The sequence below is a fragment of the Bufo bufo genome, chromosome 2 (genome assembly GCF_905171765.1).
Source record: "Bufo bufo chromosome 2, aBufBuf1.1, whole genome shotgun sequence".
NCBI classification, from domain to species: Eukaryota; Metazoa; Chordata; class Amphibia; order Anura; family Bufonidae; genus Bufo; species Bufo bufo.
This window is the reverse complement of record NC_053390.1, coordinates 202,511,248-202,532,238: the sequence shown is the minus strand read 5'-3', so window position 1 is coordinate 202,532,238 and position 20,991 is coordinate 202,511,248. Positions and strand designations below refer to the sequence as shown.

The window sequence follows — 20,991 nt, the reverse complement described above, 5'->3', positions numbered from 1 at the left end:
GCCCTATATAGACAGGGCTGTGCCTTCCCAAATCATGTCCAATCAATTGCATTTACCACAGGTGTACCCCTCTATTACAAAGTGTAAGAAAGTTCTGTAATTATTTACTGTCTTTACATACAACAATACGAAGCACAGCCGCTGTCCAATGGACGACGCTGTGCTTGGAAGCTGATCGGCAGGGATGCTGATCTGATACTTATGACCTATCCTGAGAATAGGGTTTTAGAGCTTCTCTCACCAGTGGTATATCTGCATTCTACACTGCGCTCAACCTTATTTCTTCTCTCAGCAGTGGCATTAGTCTAAAGAAGGCCATAAGGCCGAAACGTTACTCAAAGCTGCAGTAACCTCATAATAATTAAATAAACCCAATTTAACACATCATATTCTGAAGTCTTATCTTCACTATCCTGAGAATAGGTTATCAATATTACACATGTGGAAAACCCCTTTAATTATACTGGTAATATGGCCAAAGAATAGTCATATTATGTAGGATGAACTCAAACATGGATCTTCTTGCAGATGACAGTAAGGTGCTAGGTAATGCTAGCACGGGCACTAATAAAAGTGTTGTAACATTAGCACAGATCTCACTGACTACATTATGATATTCCAGGAACCAGTTAAAGTACAAAATACATGTATTTCTACTAGGTGTCCGGTAGTTTGGAGTATACTCTGCATTCCAGAGAAACAACTTTGGTAGCATTTTACTGTAGTTAGAAGCATGATCACATTAATCATATCTCACCAGAACAAGAGAAAATAAAACCTTTCTAGCAGTTGTATCCTGTTTTGCTTCATGTATGGAAAAAAAAGTTTAATTCTAGTTCCACATGGTTAATTCTTTCTTAAAACATAGATTACAGATTAACAAATTTACTTAATTATATAACCAATGACTTCAATGATGAAAATAAGTAGCACATTTTGGCAGGTGGAACAATTTTGCACATAACTAGCACACACATATGGACTAGTAGGAGGTACACAACCAATAGCAGACCTGTAATGTCTGATAATGTAAATGTTTATTGCATATACTAAAATCTATACAGCACCTAACACTTATTGTGAACACTGCATGTGTGTTGCACATTTGTTTTGATGCCACCGCCCTGTGATTCCTCTCCCCCCTCAAAAAGTAATTCGCTCATTGGATGCCTTTGTACCCCTCTATTACAAGGTGTAAAAGTGCTGTAATGATTTACTGTCTTTCACATACAACACAGGCCTGCTACTAAGAGACCTCTTTGCCGTTCTGTTGATTACTGATTCTGCATTATCTGCTGCCCTGCATGAGAAACACAATCTCTCCAGAGACCAAAGGGGAAAGGGAGACTCGGGGAGCAGTGCAAATGAGGCATGTGATATGTAAGGTCTTGTATTATGAGAGGGGTTGATGACCATCCATGGGTATACACAGGCGGGAGATGAAGACCAGGAGCATGGTCACATGACTGCCCATGAACCTGACTTACAGAGGCATCTCCGCTACATAGGCATCTCAAAGGCATCTCAGCTACAGTACATTAGCAAGTTACATCTCTTAAACCATTTGTTTAATATCCAGATAACCCATATAACGCTCTACGTAGCTCAGATCGTCATATAGATCTACTAGTGTCCCCTCATTTTTAACCGTCTCCATGATTTTCCCAGAGGTCCTACATAGCTGGTACACTTCCCTTCACCTGATGATCATTTGTAACTTCTGAGGGGCTCTAGTGTAAACCTTTTCTCCTGTCTATACTATGCAAAACTTTGGTTTCATCAAACATAACAACATACCCGTCCCCGACTAATTTCCTTAATTTAATGCATTCCTCCCCTCTCAGCATATGCTGGAGGTTGCTCTCCCACTATAAGTGAGTTTTATAGTATTTTGTATTACTATCCCATTACTTTACTTACCCCCTTCCCTTAGATACATTGATTTGGATTTGGACAGTAAATTATTAGTGTCCATAAGGAGGAGTGTATTAAAGTGTGTTAAACTGTGGATTGCAGGACTAACATGTTAAAAGCCAACAGAGATAGTGTGCACTGTGGCCCCATAAAGATAAATTCACTGCTCTGAATTAAAATATCACTGCTGTATAGAAATGATGTATTGCAGCCAGATGAACATAGATTCAATTAGCAAGAATATTGCATCTACATGAAAGCAGCAGCCTACTAGTATGTCTCATGTCTAATGTGTCTCAAATTGCTGCATCAGCAAAAAAATGTATTGAAATCTTCAGCTCTAGTATACTATTCTCTGAAGCCAAGCGTGCAAGGAAACAGGCATTATACACTGCCCATAGACGGCAGACTGCTCCACACTCACCAGCGCTAGCTCTTGATCCTAAACATTAGCATGTCAGGTGGCTTAAGTCTATATGTCACTGTAGGCTGTTTCTTGGGGTACTTATGGTGTCTAGTAGAATAGGTATAGAAAAGGCATATTATTTCATTTGATTATCTTACATCTTCACATATACAAGTGTTACATAGTTACATAGTTAATATGGTTGAAAAAAGACATAAGTCCATCAAGTTCAGCCAAGGGATAGGTGGGGACGCGAATCCCAGAAGGAAGTGAGACTCAGATTTCTACACATTTTCGGAAACATTAATGTCATTTACTTTTAAGAATTCCTCTAAACCCTTTTTAAAACTGTCCACTGTTCCTGCTGTGACCACGTCCTGAGGAATTCCACAGATTCCCAGTTCTTACAGTAAAGAAGCTTTGACGCTTCTGGAGACTTTTTCTTCTCCAGTCGGAGGCAGTGCCCCTTTGTCTTTTGAGGGCATTTTACATGGAACAGTTTTTCACAGTATTTTTTGTATAGCCCATTTATATATTTGTATAGGTTAATCATGTCCCCCCTTAGACGTCTCTTCTCAAGACTAAATAAATGTAATTCTTTTAATCTTCCTTCATAACTTAGACCCTCCATGCCCCTTATCAGATTAGTCGCTCTCCTCTGTACTTTTTCCAGCTGCAGTGCGTCCTTTTTATGGACTGTTGCCCAGAACTGAACTGCATATTCCAGATGAGGCCGCACCGACGCTTTGTAAAATGGTAATATTACATCCCTGCCCTGCGAGTCCATGCCTCGTTTAATGCATGACCATATCCTGGTGGCCTTAGTAGCAGCTGATTGACATTGTATGCTGTTATTTAATCTACCATCCACAAGGACATCCAAATCCTTCTCTATAAGTGACTCTCCCAGTGTTACATCACCTAGGATATATGAAGTACAGAGATTATTACTACCAAGATGCATAACTTTACATTTGTCCACATTGAACCTCATTTGCCAAGTTGATGCCCAATCACTCAGAGAGTCAGCTTGTAGTATGTGGACATCTTCCATAGACTGTACAGTTCTACACAGCTTAGTGTCAGCTGCAAAAATAGAAATGGTGCTATTAATCCTGTCCTTGATATCATTAACCCATTCCCGCATTATCACGTACATGTGGGAATGTGGTGCCTTAACGCATTCCCACGTGATGTGATCGGGCGGGTGCAAGAGCTGCACCCACCCGATCCACAGTGTAGGCCCGGCTGTTACTGATAGCCAGGCCCCTGCTGCATCCGCCGGCATCGTTGTATGCGGTGATGCCGGCGGATTAACCCTTTCACATGCCGCGGTCATCGCTAACCCCGGCATGTGTGGGGTTTACAGAGGAAAGGGACTCCCTCTGACTCCATCGGCCCACCGTGCCTGAGAGCTCGGTCTCCTAGGCAACTGTCAGCGTCTTACTGTGTAAGACACTGACAATTCAATTCAGTACAATACAGAATGTATTGTACTGAATTGAAACAGGGATCAAACCCTGAAAAGGTGAAGTCCCACAGTAGGACAAATAAAACAAGTGAAAAGTGTTTTTTTTATAATAAAAAAATATGTAAGTTTCAAGTAAAAAAAAAAAAAAAAAAAAGCCCCCTCACCATAAAATAGTTTAAAAAAATAATAATTAAGCACACAGCAGCTCTCACCTTCCCCTTCACCAGTCGAGCACGGATGACGCACCCGGATGTGTAATAGTAGATTCGAAAATTATACGAAAATCCAGCTCAAGAATGGTAGAAAAATTCGTACCCTTATTGCGGCATAAAATCTTCGACAGAAACAGGAATTGTTCGGTTACGCGTTTCAGACCACAAACAAATATCGGTCCTTCCTCATGACATATCGAACTAGTAATGGGATCGCACCATATGAGCAGCTCACACAGCTGGCCATGCAATCAATCGATCACATGATGGTGAGGAGCTGCACACACGGTGCAATCACATATGTCCAGTCACTTTAAACATACACAAAGAGAATTAAAATCACACATGCTGACCAAAACACCTACACAGGTGTGTGGTCAATACATCTAGAAATATAAAAGAACAATGGCAAAACAAAAATATATAATAATAGTGAAACATCTGAACACAAAAGGGAGAAAAAAAGAAGACTCCCCTAATAGTGTAGAATTAAATCATGTCTTTTGTTAAGACCTTGAGGCTGTCTTGAACCCAGCTGGAAAATCCAGTATGCCTCTCGATTCAAGAGTTTCCTCCTGTGATCGCCCCCTCTGGTGGGAAGGAAAACTCTCTAGATTCCCTGAACCACCAGATTGGAGGTGTCACCTGCATGCAAAATCGCAAAGTGTGTACTGACAGCAGACACGTTGCGGTTTTTGTAGTGTGTAGTGCGTATGCGAGTTTTTATTTCATTCGTAGTACACCCCACATATTGCAACTGACAAAGTTCGCACTTTATCAAAACTTTGTGTTGCAGTTAAGATAGGACTGTATAGTAAGTTCCTTATTGTTAGCAGTAGATTTGAACTTCTTTGTGGCTCTGGTATGATTGCAGCAAATGCATTTGGCATGACCGCATTTATAGCGGCCCTTATTATTCAGCCAGGTTGGTCTCTGCAAAGTCTTTTCAGAGAACAAGCTGGGACTTAAGGAATTGCCCAGGGTTGGAGCCCTTCTTGCTACACACTTCACCCCCTTTGCGACAATATCCATCCACTGATTATCGCATGACAATAAAGGAAGATATTTCTTAATGATTTTGCATATGCAATCATATTCCAGGCTATATTGTGTCACAAAGGGAGTAAAATCGAGTTTGTATCTTGATATGGCATTTACCTGGGGCAGTGATTTTACTTCCGGAAACCCAAGGGGAGCTCTATCCATGGCTGAAACTTCAATGACAGAGGAGGCAACAGATTTTTGAGAATGAGCCGTACCAGTTAGCCCATCCGTAATATTCCTTGTTTCTTGTGCGAATAAATGAATATTCGAACAATTGGGTCGAGCTCGGATGAGTTCACCTTTGGGAATACTCCGTATTGTGTGAGGTGGATGACACGAAGTGGCATGCAATATCGTGTTGCCTGCTAGTTCCTTTCTGTATGTAGTAGTGATAACTTCGGAGGTGGTGCGATCCCCCTCCAAGCACAGATCTAGAAAGCATATGCATATGCTATGATGTTGGAGACTTAAGGAAATGGACTCCACACATGAATTAATATAGTCAAGGAACAGTGGTATGGCCGCCACATCACCAGACCATACAAGAAGCAGGTCATTGATGTAGCGACCATACCACTGCACCTGACCACTAAATGAAGTTCAAATCTACTGCTAATAATAAGGAATTCACTATACAGTCCTATCTTAATTGCAACACAAAGTTTGCGGTTTATTTGATAACGTGCAAACTTTGTCAGTTGCAATATGTGGGGTCTACTACGAATTAAATAAAAACTCGCATACGCAAGCACATTTCAGATATTCCACACTACAAAAACCGCAACGTGTCTGTTGTCGGTACACACTTTGCGATTTTGCATGCAGGTGACACCTCCAATCTGGTGGTTCAGGGAATCGAGAGAGTTTTCCTTCCCACCAGAGGGGGCGATCATAGGAGGAAACTCTTGAATCGAGAGGCATACTGGATTTTCCAGCTGGGTTCAAGACAAACTCAAGGTCTTAACAAAAGGCATGATTTAATTCTACACTATTAGGCCTCTTTCACACGGGCGTTGTGGAAAAATGTGCGGGTGCGTTGCGGGAACACCCGCGATTTTTCCGCACGAGTGCAAAACATTGTAATGCATTTTGCACTCGCGTGAGAAAAATCGTGCGTGTTTGGTACCCAAACCCGAACTTCTTCACAGAAGTTCGGGCTTGGGATCGGTGTTCTGTGGATTGTATTATTTTCCCTTATAACATGGTTATAAGGGAAAATAATAGCATTCTGAATACAGAATGCAAAGTAAAATAGCACTGGAGGGGTTAAAAAAAAATAAAAAATTTATTTAACTCGCCTTAATCCACTTGCTCGCGTAGCCCGGCATCTCCTTGTGTCTCCTTTGTTGAAGGACCTGTGGTGAGCATTAATTATAGTTCAAGGACCTGTGATGACGTCACTCTGGTCATCACATGGTACGTCACATGATCTTTTACCATGGTGAATCAATAAAAGTCTATGGGGCTATTCACATGGCCGTTCTTTTAACGGACATGTCCTATTTTTGGCCATTTCCATGGTCAGACAGACCCATTGAACTCAATGGGACCGTTTTTTTTGACAGGAGTGCACCCGTTTACGGGTACACTTTACCCAGTAGGAGTTAAAAAAAAAAACTCACTGCTCGCAGTGCAGCAGTCTCTTCTCTCTTCATTGAGCAGGACCTGCCGAAGGACCTGCGATATACGTGGTGACGTAACTATGTGGGAGCGCGCAGGGACATCATTGCGCACCTTCGGCAGGTCCCGTTCAGTGAAGAGAGAAGAGACTGCTGGAGTGTGAGCAAGTGGATAAGGTGAGGTTTTTTTGTTTTTGTAAAATCAACAACAAAAAAAAAAAAAACTGTGGTGGGACATTATGGGGGCATTATTTAAACCATGGGGGAAATTATTTAAGATGGGGCCCTACATTGAGGACATTATTAAAGCTGGGGACATTAAAAAAAATAATTTCTACACTATGGGGGACATTATTTAAGATGGGAGACTACATTGGGGGCATTATTTAAAAAAAAAAAAAAATCATGCACTATGGGGGACATTATTTTACCAGTTGGCCTACATGGGGGACATTATTAAAGCTGGAGACAGTTAAAAAAAAAAAAAAAAAATTCCTACACTACAGGGGACATTATTTTAGCAGGGGGCCCACATGGGGGTATTATTAAAGCTGGGGGCACTAAAAAAAAAATAATACTTATTTGCACCTTGGAAGACATTATTTTAGCTGGGGCCAAATTAGGGGGCATTATTAAAGCTGGGGGCAGTAAAACAAAAATTCTTACACAATGGGGGAAATTATTTTAGCTGGGGGCCTACATGGGGGCATTATTAAAGCTGGGGGCAGCAACAAAAAAAAAAAATTCCTACACTGTGGGGGACATTATTTTAGCTGGGGGCCTACCATCCTGTGGGTGTTCTCAGAAGGGTGGGTCTAGAAATAACTGCCAATCAAATTCATCCATTTTTCATGTCCATTGTTAAGGCCTCATGCACACGGACGTTTTTTTACACGGTCCGCAAAAACGGGGTCCGTAGGTCCGCGATCCGTGACCGTTTTTTCGTCCGTGGGTCTTCCTTGATTTTTGGAGGATCCACGGACATGAAAAAAAAGTCGTTTTGGTGTCCGCCTGGCCGTGCGGAGCCAAACGGATCCGTCCTGAATTACAATGCAAGTCAATGAGGACGGATCCGTTTGACGTTGACACAATATGGTGCCATTTCAAACGGATCCGTCCCCATTGACTTTCAATGTAAAGTCTGGAGTCCCTTTTATACCATCGGATCGGAGTTTTCTCCAATCCGATGGTATATTTTAACTTGAAGCGTCCCCATCACCGCTTCTAGTTAGAATATACTACAAACTGTGTACATGACTGCCCCCTGCTGCCTAGCAGCATCCGATCTCTTACAGGGGGCCGTGATCAGCACAATTAACCCCTCAGGTGCCGCACCTGAAGGGGTTAATTGTACTATCATATCCCCCTGTAAGAGATCAGGGCTGCCAGGCAGCAGGGGGCAGACCCCCCCCCCCCCCCCCCTTTCCCCAGTTTGAATATCATTGATGGCCAGTGCGCGGCCCCCCCCCCCTTCCTCCCTCTATTGTAATAAATCGTTGGTGGCACAGTGTGCGACCCCCATTGGCCCCCCCTCCCTCTATAGCATTAACAACATTGGTGGCCAGTGTGCGGCCTCCCTTCCCCCCCCGATCATTGGTGGCAGCGGGTTACTAGCAATAGTAAAAGATTCATACTTACCTGGGAGCTGCGATGTCTGTGTCCGGCCGGGAGCTCCTCCTACTGCTAAGTGACAGTTCATTTAGCAATGCGCCGCACAAACCTGTCACTTACCAGTAGGTGGAGCTCCCGGCCGGACACGAACATCGCAGCAGCCGGTAAGTATGAATCTTCTACTATTGTACTATTGCTAAGTAACCATGGCAACCAGGACTGTAGTAGCGTCCTGGTTGCCATGGTTACCGATCGGAGCCCCAGCGATTAAACTGGGACTCTGATCGGAACTCCGCTGCCACCAATGATGGGGGGAGGGGGGAGAGATGGGAGGCCGCACACTGGCCACCAATGTTGTTAATGCTATAGAGGGAGGGGGGGGCCGATGGGGGGCGCACACTGTGCCACCAACGAATTATTACAATAGAGGGAGGGGGGGGCCGCACTGGCCACCAACCTATTATTACAATAGAGGGGGGGGGGGCCGCACTGGCCACCAATGATATTCAAACTGGGGAGGGGGGGGAGGGTCTGCCCCCTGCTGCCTGGCAGCCCTGATCTCTTACAGGGGGCCGTAATCAGCACAATTAACCCCTTCAGGTGCCGCACCTGAAGGGGTTAATTGTGCTGATCACGGCCCCCTGTAAGAGATTGGGTGCTGCCAGGCAGCAGGGGGCAGTCTTGTACACAGTTTGTAGTGTATTCTAACTAGAAGCGTCCCCATCACCATGGGAACGCTTCTATGTTAGAATATACTGTCGGTTCTGAGTTTTCACAAAGTGAAAACTCAGCTTTGAAAAAGCTTTATGCAGACGGATCTTCGGATCCGTCTGTATAAAAACTAACCTACGGCCACGGATCACGGACACGGATGCCAATCTTGTGTGCATCCGTGTTCTTTCACGGACCCATTGACTTGAATGGGTCCGTGAACCGTTGGCCGTGAAAAAAATAGGACAGGTCATATTTTTTTCACGGCCAGGAAACACGGATCACGGATGCGGCTGCAAAACGGTGCATTTTCCGATTTTTCCACGGACCCATTGAAAGTCAATGGGTCCGCGAAAAAAAACGGAAAACGGCACAACAGCCACGGGTGCACACAACGGTCGTTTGCATGAGGCCTAACAGACATGAAAAACTGGATGCAAAACGGACATTAAAAACGGACACACGGCCAGAAAATGGATGCACACATTGATGCAAAATGGCCATGTAAAACTGACAGTGTGTCCGTTTTTAACGGCCGTTTTTTTTTCACTGTTGTGTGCAGCAAGCCCAGGTAGAGCGAGCTCAGGATGATGAGCACCTGGGAGCACAAACCACTCCCCTTAACCAGGTGCACAGCAGAGAAATTAAATGGGTTTAAATGTCAGTACCAGAATGCAAGCACTTAACTCACAAGGACCTTTGCTATAAACTGTATGCAGCTATTTGCAATCACTCCCACAAAATCACACTCTGCGCCAGCGCTCCGGTTCTTTAAACTCCACTTATTCAGAAGCCCACTAAGTGCAGCAAGCCCAGTGAGACACTCTTAAAGGGACACTCCAGGCAAAACTGACACTGCGCAGAGTCAATTAGTTTGTAGATTCTTCACTAGAAATCTGCTACACTTTTATGTGCAATGATAATGTATGTTGTTTTTTTTTTTTTTTTTGTTTTATCCCATTCACACTTAGTGGAAAAATTCAGCTCAGATTTTACAGCGTGCTACAGATCCCCAATGCTGCAGCATGCCTATTATGATGTGGATTTGCTACAGTTTTTACAAAGGAATCCACCTATAACGTGTCCGATCTCTACTGTTATCAAATGCTGTTTCAGTAGTTTGATTAGTTTTTTTCTCTTTTGTAGGTAAATTTTCTCCATGTGATTCCTGACTCTGAAGGATCTCCCGTCACTGTTGCAGCTGCTGAGGAGATGGTTTACCTCCTAAAGCAAAATGTTCCGGAGAAAGTTCTGCACTCTACCTATGGTCACCCTGTTACCTGCTTGGATGTTTCAACGCATCAGGCAGCATTTGGAGTAAAAAGTTATGGCTGGGTCACCCATAGTGGCAATAAGGTAAAAAGTTCATGGAAATTGAAGAAAACTGAATTGCTTAGAGTGTCAAGTACTTTTCAACCCCTAATAAAATGTTCCGTGCAATTAAAATGAAGCATCAATCCCTAGTCGTGAGGAAACCCCCTATGTTCCTCCGAAACCCTCATTCATACTGTTGATGAAGAGAAGAGTCCACTGTGCAGAGTCCAGTGCATTCATGAGCTGATGAGTAAACCACGCCTCCTATTACTTGATTGACACCCGAAGTTCTTTTATACTATCCCCTTCATACAAAGGACATTCTTCATCTGTATGTTGATAGAAGTACCCTTCACAGACTCCCAAATCCAGTCTTTCAGTCCTCTGTGGCCTCACTGTCCTACAAGTATGTGCTGGGATGGAGATGTCGGTCATGAGGCAGGGTTGCAGAGTATAGAGATAGATGCCTAGGGGACACATCATCTCATTTACATACAATTCGGTAAAGGACTAATTAGTGACTGCACAGGGACACAGAGGTTTTTTCATCATGGAAAAGAGGTAGATGTTTTTTTTAACAGAGTGGCTAGTACTGAAAGATGACTGCATTAAATGGAGACATTGCCTCTACACTATGTGCAGCCAGTAGCTACAGAGCATCGAGTAATGTCAGAAAGGCCGAGCGCTGTACTTGGCTATATCTGGGGCTCCCACAGAGAATGAATGGAGTGGCAGTGCACGTGCAGGGCTCTCTTGTAATCCCAGTAGTCGGTCCCCCAGCGATCCGCTAGTTATCTCCTATCCTGTGCATAGGGGATAACCTGAAAACTTGGGACAACCCCTTTAATAGTCTTGTATGTGATGTGACCTTAGTGGCTCAATTTTACTAAATATAATTTTTTTTACTTATTTTAGACATTTTGTACACCTAATATGACCTACGAGAGAACATAAAAGACCCCTGGGGGCATTTAGACTTTCTAATTTGTTTCTGTGTTATTTTGCCCTTTTTAACTGTAACCATAGGAGGATCCATGGGAGCCCCAAGTTGCAGGGAGAACAGGCCTAACGGTAGCAATAGTTACAGGCAAAGCTACTTCTACACAGGGTCTCTTGCTGTCTCTGACAGCCAGGTACAGACCCTGCTTTAAACCTATGCCAAACATCGACGTTATGAGGCCAAAGCATCTAAGAACATAAAAATATTGAGACATTTCTGTGTATTTTTAGTAACACTTTATTGAAAGACCATTTCTAGTCCATACGTCCTTGTTCTACCAAGTGGCAGTCTACTTGGTATTTGTTGAATAGTAGACCCTTTATTGTTAAAGTGGACCTTTCAGCTTAATATGCTGCCCAATGTAAGGGAATCATGTTACAGCTATACTCCTAATACGTAGAATGCATCAGAATTGTGTATTTTTGCTCTGTTCTTTGACTTTGCTTAACCACCTAAGGCCGAATGCACACGGCCGTGGAATCCCAGCCTGACATCCTGCTGACAGCAGGAGCGCACGGCGTCATTGGTTGCTATGACGCCGTGCACTTCATGTCGCCGCTGCACTACAGTAATAAACTCGTATAGATCATACCAGTGTATTACTATAGTGCAGCGGCGGCATGAAGCGCACAGCGTCATAGCAACCAATGACGCCGTGCGCTCCTGCTGTCAGCAGGATGTCAGGCTGGGATACCACGGACCGCTCACGTCCGTGTTCCACGGCCGTGTGCATTCGGCCTAACTGTTCTGCCTGAGCTCAGCTTGGGCTGTAGGAAAGGTACTTAACTGTTCTGCCGGGGCTGGGCTCGGGCAGAAGTGGAAGACGAGGGCTGGTTTAGCTGCTGATATCTCCTGATTGGTAACAGTTAGAGCATGTGCCTGTTATTGTTTGAAAGCTTGCATTCCAGCATTAGGCCAAGATAAGCAGAAAATATCACTGTTAGAAATCAAACTAGGAATAACGGCGGTAAAACCTGCCTTTTACTTTCAGCTGCATTCACTGCACCCCCGATTTCTGACAGTGATATCTTCCCATGTACTGAAGATAATTCTGTCAATCTGGTATTGTTTGAGAGCTTTCAAACGATACAATGCCAGCTTTCTAACATATCTCTAGCTGCTACCAAACCAGAGATATGAGCAGCTAAAGCAGCCCCCCCCCCCACCTCCCGCTTCAGTCTGGAGGACTGTGTCATTATCATCATTGTAGTGACCCTCATAATAGTTATTTTTACCCAGTGAATGCTGTAAATAAATGCCAAAAAATGTTAAAATATAATTTTTTTTTCTTTCCCCCTAAAAATAAAATAATAAAAGTTATTTACTACACTATATATACCCCAAAATGGTTCCTAAAAAAAACCTACAACTAATCCCGCTAAATTAAAAAAAATTTACAAGAAAAAATTAAAAAGTTATGACTGCCGAAACACAAAGGGGGAAAATATTATTGATCCTTAAGGTTAAAATTAATTATGTCACTATGGGGTTAAAAATGCAATAGTTTCCCCAGAGTTGTGCGCCAACAGGATTTACCGCTGACACATATTAAAGGGGGTCTGTCACCAACCTGACTGGTTTTAAACCGATCACATAGTTCAGTGGGACACAAAGACATGACACAGATGTTACCTTTGTTTTGCTTTTCAGATATTCCAAATCGCCCAAAAAGTCGTTTTTATGATATGCTAATAAGCCGTCGCAAGTGCCCAGGGGCGGAGAGTTTGTTGAAAGTGCCCAAGTTCCCCTGCCTCACTCGCGCCTAACTCCGCCCCTCAGTAAACTCCAGCCAGCCCTGTGCCTCTGTGACATCATATATCCCTATAGGCCGTTTGCATATCTCTGTGCCTCTGCGATGCACGAACGGCCTAATGGGATATATGATGTCACAGAGCCACAGGGCTGGCCTGAGCTGACTGAGGGGCGGAGTTAGGCACGAGTAAGGCGGGGGAACTTGGGCACTTTCAGCAAACTCTCCGCCCCTGGGCACTTGCGACTTCTCATTAGCATATCATAAAAACGACTTTTTGGGCGATTTGGATGATCTGAAAAACGAAACAAAGGTAACATCTGTGTCATGTCTTTGTGTCCCACTGAACTATGTGATCGGTTTAAAACCGGTCAGGTTGGTGACAGACTCTCTTTAAAAATCTACAATAAAAAAGTTAAATTTTTTGTGAGAGGTTTTCCAATTTTAATGTAACTGTTAGGAAGTTAAAGGGGTTGTCCAAGTTATCTTTATTGATGACCTATCCTCAGGATAGGTCATCAATATCAGATCGGCAGGGGTCCGACACCCCCACCGATCAGCTGTCTGAAGAGAAGGCGCGAGCCGCGCCAGCGCTGCCTCCCCTTCACTGTTTACCTTCTAGCCGTTGCATCTTCAGCCGTGAGCAGGTGTAATGACACCCAAGCCATCCTATTCATTTCAATGGTACGGATCGCTCCTACAAGTGTATGTGCGCGCCTTCTCTTCAAACAGCTGATCGGCGGGGGTGCCGGGTGTCGGACTCCCGCCGATCTGATATTGATGACCTATCCTGAGGATAAATCATCAATAAATATAACTTGGACAACCCCTTTAAAGGGAATCTCTCACCCCAATTTTGGACTATTATCTGCAGTAATACATAAGTAGTACTGCATATAAGGAGTCCAGATCATTAGTGTTTATTTTCCTACTGCCCCCCGTTCCCCCCTTCCCCCACTGTCAGCGCTCAAAGCTCCGCTGAAATACAGAGTCAGGACTGCTGTACTGTTCTAACATAATTGAGAGGACTTGTGCGCATGCACAGCAGTCCTGACAATGTATTTCAGCACAGCTCCGAGCACCCTACAGCAGGGGAAAGGGGGCAGTAGGAAAATAAAAAATAGTGATCTGTACTCCCATATCTGCAGTACTACTCCTGTATTACTGTAGGTAATGGTCCAAAATTGGGGTCACAGATTCCCTTTACAAGTTTCCCCAGTGTAGTGTCATGCACATGTCCAGGGTTATTGATATTTCTTGATTCTTGAGCCTTGATCATCATCATCATCATCTTCCAGTTGTCTTATCTAATTTCTACTGTTTTTCTATATCAACCTTATTTTGTGTTGTACCTACCCCTTACCATTGTGTGCACCCTTAGCAGGGCGCCTTCACCGCATGTGTAGTTACACAGAAGCTCTGCAGAGCTGCTCCAACGTCTTTCTGACAGATTCCTATAAGGTTATATTTGTGGTGCACAGAAAGCAGCTCTATGGCTTCATTTATGCCATGATATATGAGCGGCTCTTTTGTATAGGCTTTGTTCTCTTTTTACAATGCGAAGAGATAAAACCTGTTGCCAAGACGAGTATTTTGTTAGAATAGCTGCTGTAATGAATAACACGGAATGGGTTAAGATAATCATTACTGTGTAAACGAATCATAGCCACAGAAATGAAGTAATCCAGATGGCTGCGGCGTGCTAGGTACAGGGGACTGGTGCTTGGCACGGCTCTCCCAGCTGACATCACCCTGCAAATCAATCAGGTTGCTCCTCTTAGAATGATTACTGTCTGCACACTGAAGTGGACGGGACCCACATTCACGCTCATCTTGAGTTGGGATAAAATTGTTTGAAATAATTAGTAATGAATAATTTTGCATCTTTTCTCTTTGATCATACCTCGGTCATGTTGAGGCTCACTAGCTTCATGTCAGTCGTGAGTAATGTGCATCCGATGGCAACGACGACACTCATTAGCACTCCTAGCTTTATGATATTGACCACACTGCAGAATATCTTTGGTTAAATGGAAAAAGGGAAGCATTGAGAGGCATAATAAAAAAAATGTATTCAGACCTCATTTATGTGTTATTAAATAGAGCTTCTTATAAGCCCGAGCTGGAGAAATTCCAACATTTGTCTTTGCATCAAGAGGTTTTCTACTGATATTTGAACTTTTGGATTGTTTTGTTTTGTATCGATGTCTATGGTGATTCTTATTCCTAGGTCATTAAAAGGACAAAGTGAGCCATCGAATTTTCTACGTGACTCTTAAAGTCTTCAGTAATTGGTCCATGTAACTGCCAGACACTATCGTCTATATTCAACTTGTTACAGGTTGTATACTGGTCACGAATGTTCAGTTAAAGAATATGTCCACCTTCATAGTGATATTTTAAACTCTTACATTAAAATGTCCTATTGTTTTGCATACACAGCTTCAGTGGAGACCTATATGTCTCCATGGTGACAGACTACAAACAACTGTACAGTAGTCTGATCCTTAAATCAGATCACCATCCTTCTGGCCCTTATTTCTTGCAAACCGAGCAAGTGTGTCTTTTTTAGGGTTCATTCACACGTCCGCAACTGTTTTGCGGACCGCACATGGCCGGCACTATGATAAAAATGCCTATTCTTGTCCGTGGCTGCGGACAAGAATAGGACATGCTCTATTTTTGTGCGGGGACATGGAACGGAAGTGCGGATGCGGACAGCACGCGGTCTGCATCTTTTGCAGCCCCATTGAAATGAATGGGTCCGCACCCGTTCCGCAAAATTGCAGAACGGATGCGGACCCATTATGCAGACGTGTAAGTGGACCCTAAGAAAGGAGGGACTGGGGATATGGACTTCAGGATTAGACCACACAGGGTTTGTTTGTAGTATCTTACCATGGAAACATATTGACTTTCATAGTAGCTATAAACTTAAAATTAAAATTAAAGTATAACTGTCGTATTTTTTTTTTTTTGGAGTATTGGATTGTGGTGATTAATATCTCCTTGGTGGCCCTATTTCAACTTTTCACTGTGTATTCAATTACCCATTAATTCCACATTTTTGGCCCCTGTACTGCCTACTTTTACCTGTGCTTAAAATATGGTTGCTAGTAGGGTTGTCCCGATACCACTTTTTTAGGACCGAGTACAAGTACCGATACTTTTTTTCAAGTAGTCACCGATACCGAATACCGATACTTTTTTTAAATGTCATGTGACCGTTTTGGGGGATCTGTGGATGACGCACTGTCATGTGGGGGATCTGTGGATGGCACTGTTATGGGGGACCTGTGGATGGCACTGTTATGGGGGATCTGTGGATGGCACTGTTATGGGGGATCTGTGGATGGCACTGTTATGGGGATCTGTGGATGGCACTGTTATGGGGATCTGTGGATGGCACTGTTATGGGGGATCTGTGGATGGCACTGTTATGGGGGATCTGTGGATGGCGCTGTTATGGGGATCTGTGGATGGCGCTGTTATGGGGGATCTGTGGATGGCACTGTTATGGGGATCTGTGGATGGCACTGTTATGGGGGATCTGTGGATGGCACTGTTATGGGGGATCTGTGGATGGCACTGTTATGGGGGATCTGTGGATGGCACTGTTATGGGGGATCTGTGGATGGTACTGCTATGGGGTGGGATATCTGTGGATGGCATTGTTATGGGGTGGGGGGATCTGAGGATGGCATTGTTATTTGGTGGGGGATCTGTGGATGGTGCTGTTATAGGGGATCTGTGGATGGAACTGTTATGGGGAGGATCTGTGGATGACACTGCTATATGTCATCCACAGATCCCCCTCATAACAGTGTCCCCCAATACACCGGGCCCCGCCGCTCACCGAAGTATTTATAAACGTGAATCCTTATCCTGTTATTAAGTTGAACTAACGCTGCCCTCTCCCATGTTCCCCTGTATCCCCCTGTATCCCCACAGCACTTACTTAAGCTTCCATAGCAGGCAGAGCGGACGGCACTAGTAACGTCACTCACTGACGTCGCGCGTCTGCTCCGCCTGCTTCACTCATAAAGTGGGCGGAGCAGGCGCTCTACGTCAGTGAGTGACGTTACTGCTGCCGTCTGCTCTGCCTGCTATGGAAGCTTAAGTAAGTGCTGTGGGGATACAGGGGGATACAGGGGAACATGGGAGAGGGCAGCGTTAGTTCAACTTAATAACAGGATAAGGATTCACGTTTATAAATACTTTGGTGAGCGGCGGGGCCCGGTGTAAGAGTACAGTGACTGCACCGGGCCCCGCCCATAGTTACGCCCATAGTATTCTATTTATGTATCGGGGCGGGGTATCGGCGGCTGAGTACCGCCGAGAAAACTCGGAATCGGTCCCGATACCGATACTAGTATCGGTATCGGGACAACCCTAGTTGCTAGGCATGGTCCGTCTATCTGTTGAAGGACGGAGGACGCAGAAGCAGGCTGCGCGCAAGGTCACATTACTGGCAGCCAGGGACTGTAAGTAAATGATTAAAGCCAGGTCCTCCCCAGCAGCTGATAACAGTGCCTGGGCTGTGTGCACTTCTCCCTGTCCCTGCGCTTGGCAGACGCTCCCTCACTCAGCAGAGCTGGAGAAGTAGAGTTGGAGCAGCGCAGACCAGGGAAGGGAGATCTGCCATCTGCTCAGTGTATAAATGAAAGCAACATGTGGTAAGAGGACCCCTTTGTGCTGCAGGAGATTAACCCTTTAGGGGGGAGGGCTCTGGTTACTGACACTTTTGGGGGGCTATTGTTACTGGCTAGTGAGGGCAGGCGGGATTAGCCTCAGGGTGAGGGCAGTGGCGGCCATCTTAACTGAATAGTGAAATTGCAGTTTTATGCAGACTGGTTCCTAAGGGCTGAATCTTATTAAATATGGGGTAAGTCAGTCTAATAGTAACTAATTCTGGATTATCATGTTATTAGTAACTACATATATGAGAATTGAAATTAGGGTCTAAGTGTGACAGTTATCCTTTAAGACTATTTGCAAAATTGCTACATTTTCCGTCTTAGATACACTTGAACAATAAAAAATGAAGACATTGCTAGGTTTGTTTCACATGATGGGTAAAATGTCTAAATGCATTTAGAGAGTAAGAGAACTTAAGCATTTGACAACTTTATGTTGGGAGGTGGGTAAGATAAAACGTACTGTTTCACTTTACTTATGGTAAAACCCATAAAGGATTTTGTATTGATTGCATAGGCAATTTATTATACAGGTAAGCAAAGACGTGCTATTTTTCCTTTTATAACTTTACCCTGAAGAAGGTAATTAGGCATCCTGACATTATGGTGCTTCAGTAAAAACACCAGCTATTGCCCTCGCGAGACCTATTCTTGTGAACATTGCAGCCCTCTAAGTGCAGTGGATTAGAAGGTTTATTGTTGCCCGCTCTGTATCACCTTTGGGATGGCACAATAAAGTCAGTTCTCTGATTGTTAGCAGGCCCAATATTTAATATCTGCTTCAAAGTAGCCCCAAAGCCACTCTGGCTGATTGTCAAAAATGACATCAGATTGCAGCAAGCTGCTTTTTATTTTCAACATCTATTATTCATGTATAATGAGCATTTTTTGCTAAGTGTAATATGTATAGCATAAACCTGTATTTCAATACCCATGTTTTCATGAATGTTAACTAGAATGCATCTGTATTATGATCTACAATTCTAGGCTTGACAGTAAAGGTGCGCTTCCATGTTAGGCAACAGCACATGGTGTCACACAGAGTTTCTACCGGTCTGTACTGCCAGGCAGTAGCTGCGCCATATACACTCTGGTGAATCCAGAGTATGCCGTGTTTTTTATTTTTTTACCATAGATTCTATATGAAGCCTCTATAAAAAGTCAGAAGCATGCAGAGGTAGAGTATGCGCCTGTAGCAGTCTGTGAGCATATCCATACCACATACGGTATATTCTTATGATGGCCAGGTGGATAGCCGTTTATGCTGTTTCTTACGTATATTAGAAAGCACCAGATTTTATATCTTTCATCAGATATTATATTTTACAATATTTTCAACCTACATTGGTCTTTCTTTGGCCGTTGTAACTTGAAACTACATTCAACATACAATGTTACAGATACTGACGATGTGTGGCACATTCCATTGGCTGGATGATCCAGCCAATCAGCATGGAGATTTCATTAGTAGAACTGTAAAGGGGGAATATTAATCACCAATATTTATGCAAATACCGATAATTAATATTCATAAATGGGAGGAGCCATCTAGTGATAACTCCACCTATTTATGCCTTTATATAATAACAAAACTTTCGCTATGCTTTACACTAATCACTATGCTAGCTGCATGCGCATTACTGAACTAACTATCGCCAATAAATACACGCTACACAAAGGGTACAAATATAACGGTATTTATTACAACCTAATACACTACGCACGCATTACACTAACAATACAGCACTAAATATACAATCCTAAACTACACTACACATTCCCAATTCCACCCATCAACTAACTATACAGTTCACACATACAAGTATATTAACAATCCACCCCGCCTGTCTATTCACTGTCCCTACGGGGTACGACGAAGGGTTAAAAAGGATTGTTTGCAGAGCAGAGGCATGCTCTACAGAGGATTTGTTTGCAGAGCAGAAGCATGCTCTACAGAGGAACCAAGGCAGGGAACCAGGGTAACCACCAGGGGTTAATCAGGGTTAGGGGTAACCTAGGGGTTAATCAGGGCCACCAGGGTTCAGGGGTCTATGGGGGGTGTAGGGGTAAACCAGGGGAGAGCAGGCACACAGGGAACCAGGGGATGTGCAGGATATATGGGAGAGGGTAATCAGGGGCTACCAGCACACAGGGAGGGGTGAGGCACAGTGGGGTGTAGAAGGGTTAGGGGTTAAGGGGTCCAGGGGTGTAGGGGTTAATCAGGGAAGGTGGTGCTGTAGGGCAGGATAGTGGTAGGGATCGTTGGTGGGATAGGGGATACTCTGCAGGGTAAAGGGTTAATCGTTGGTGGGATAGGGGTCGATACTTAGTCTAGCCAGGGGGGTCGCTCCTGAGCGCCGATTGCGCTCTTCTTCAGAGGGGCCGGTCGGGGTCCTGCACGGCTCTTCTCCTGAGCGCGATGCGCTCTTCTAGGTGGGGGTGGCAGGGCTCCGGTCAGGCCTCTCTCCCCCAGAGCGATCCGCTCTGCTCTCTTGGGCCGGAGGGGGAGGTGGGCCTCGTGTTGTCCTGAGCGCCGATGCGCTCTCCAGGTGGGGGCCCCGATCCCTAACTCCGGAGTGCCGAGGCCGCCAGATATTTATCCCCCGGCGGCCCGCACTCCCGCGCCACCAGGGGGCGCGCGCACCACAGTGCAGGACACGTGGGCCGGCGCGGTGCGATGACGTCACCGCGCCTGCCCGCGCGCCGCAGGGCCGCGTGCACTTGCTGACCGGCGGGAGATCCTTTGATCTCCCGCCTGTAGCTCTCAGCATTCCGGACATCGCAATGGTAATTGCGATGCCAGAATGCACATAATAGAGTGAGCGGAGGTATCTCCTCTCTCTCTATTATGCTTAATTATCTCCAGCAAGGCTGCAATTCTATTGAATTTGAATCCTTTTGAGTTCACCAGAATGACCGGACCTTGTCCGGTCATCCTGGCGCCTTCACCCAGATTACATCAATTACATCAATGTAAATGCTTGGGGCACATTTACATTGATGCATCTGTGTCCATGTAGGGGGGTGGGGGATTTATATGGTATGGGGATATGATAAGGGGGCATAATATGATACAGGGGGCATTATATGCACAAGCCCCTACAATATAAGAGGGCACAAGCCCCTACAATATTAGAGGGCACAAGCCCCTACAATATAAGAGGGCACAAGCCCCTACAGTATAAGAGGGCACATATTTCCCACAGGGGCCACCATGAGCCCCTGGGGATCACCATGGGCAG

The 20,991-nt window shown here is 44.5% G+C and overlaps 1 protein-coding gene across 2 annotated transcripts in view; it reads left to right on the top strand.

Moving 5' to 3' along the window:
- FBXW8 (F-box and WD repeat domain containing 8) overlaps positions 1 to 20,991 on the top strand; it is a 143,419-nt gene that overhangs the window by 85,793 nt on the left and 36,635 nt on the right. For both annotated transcript variants that reach the window (XR_005776142.1, XM_040416037.1), the window contains exon 7: positions 10,135 to 10,344. Coding sequence is in view for 1 of the 2 variants with exons in the window: in XM_040416037.1 (XP_040271971.1) it covers positions 10,135 to 10,344 (210 nt within the window). In the remaining variant the exon portion in view is untranslated. The remainder of the gene's footprint in view (positions 1 to 10,134; positions 10,345 to 20,991) is intronic.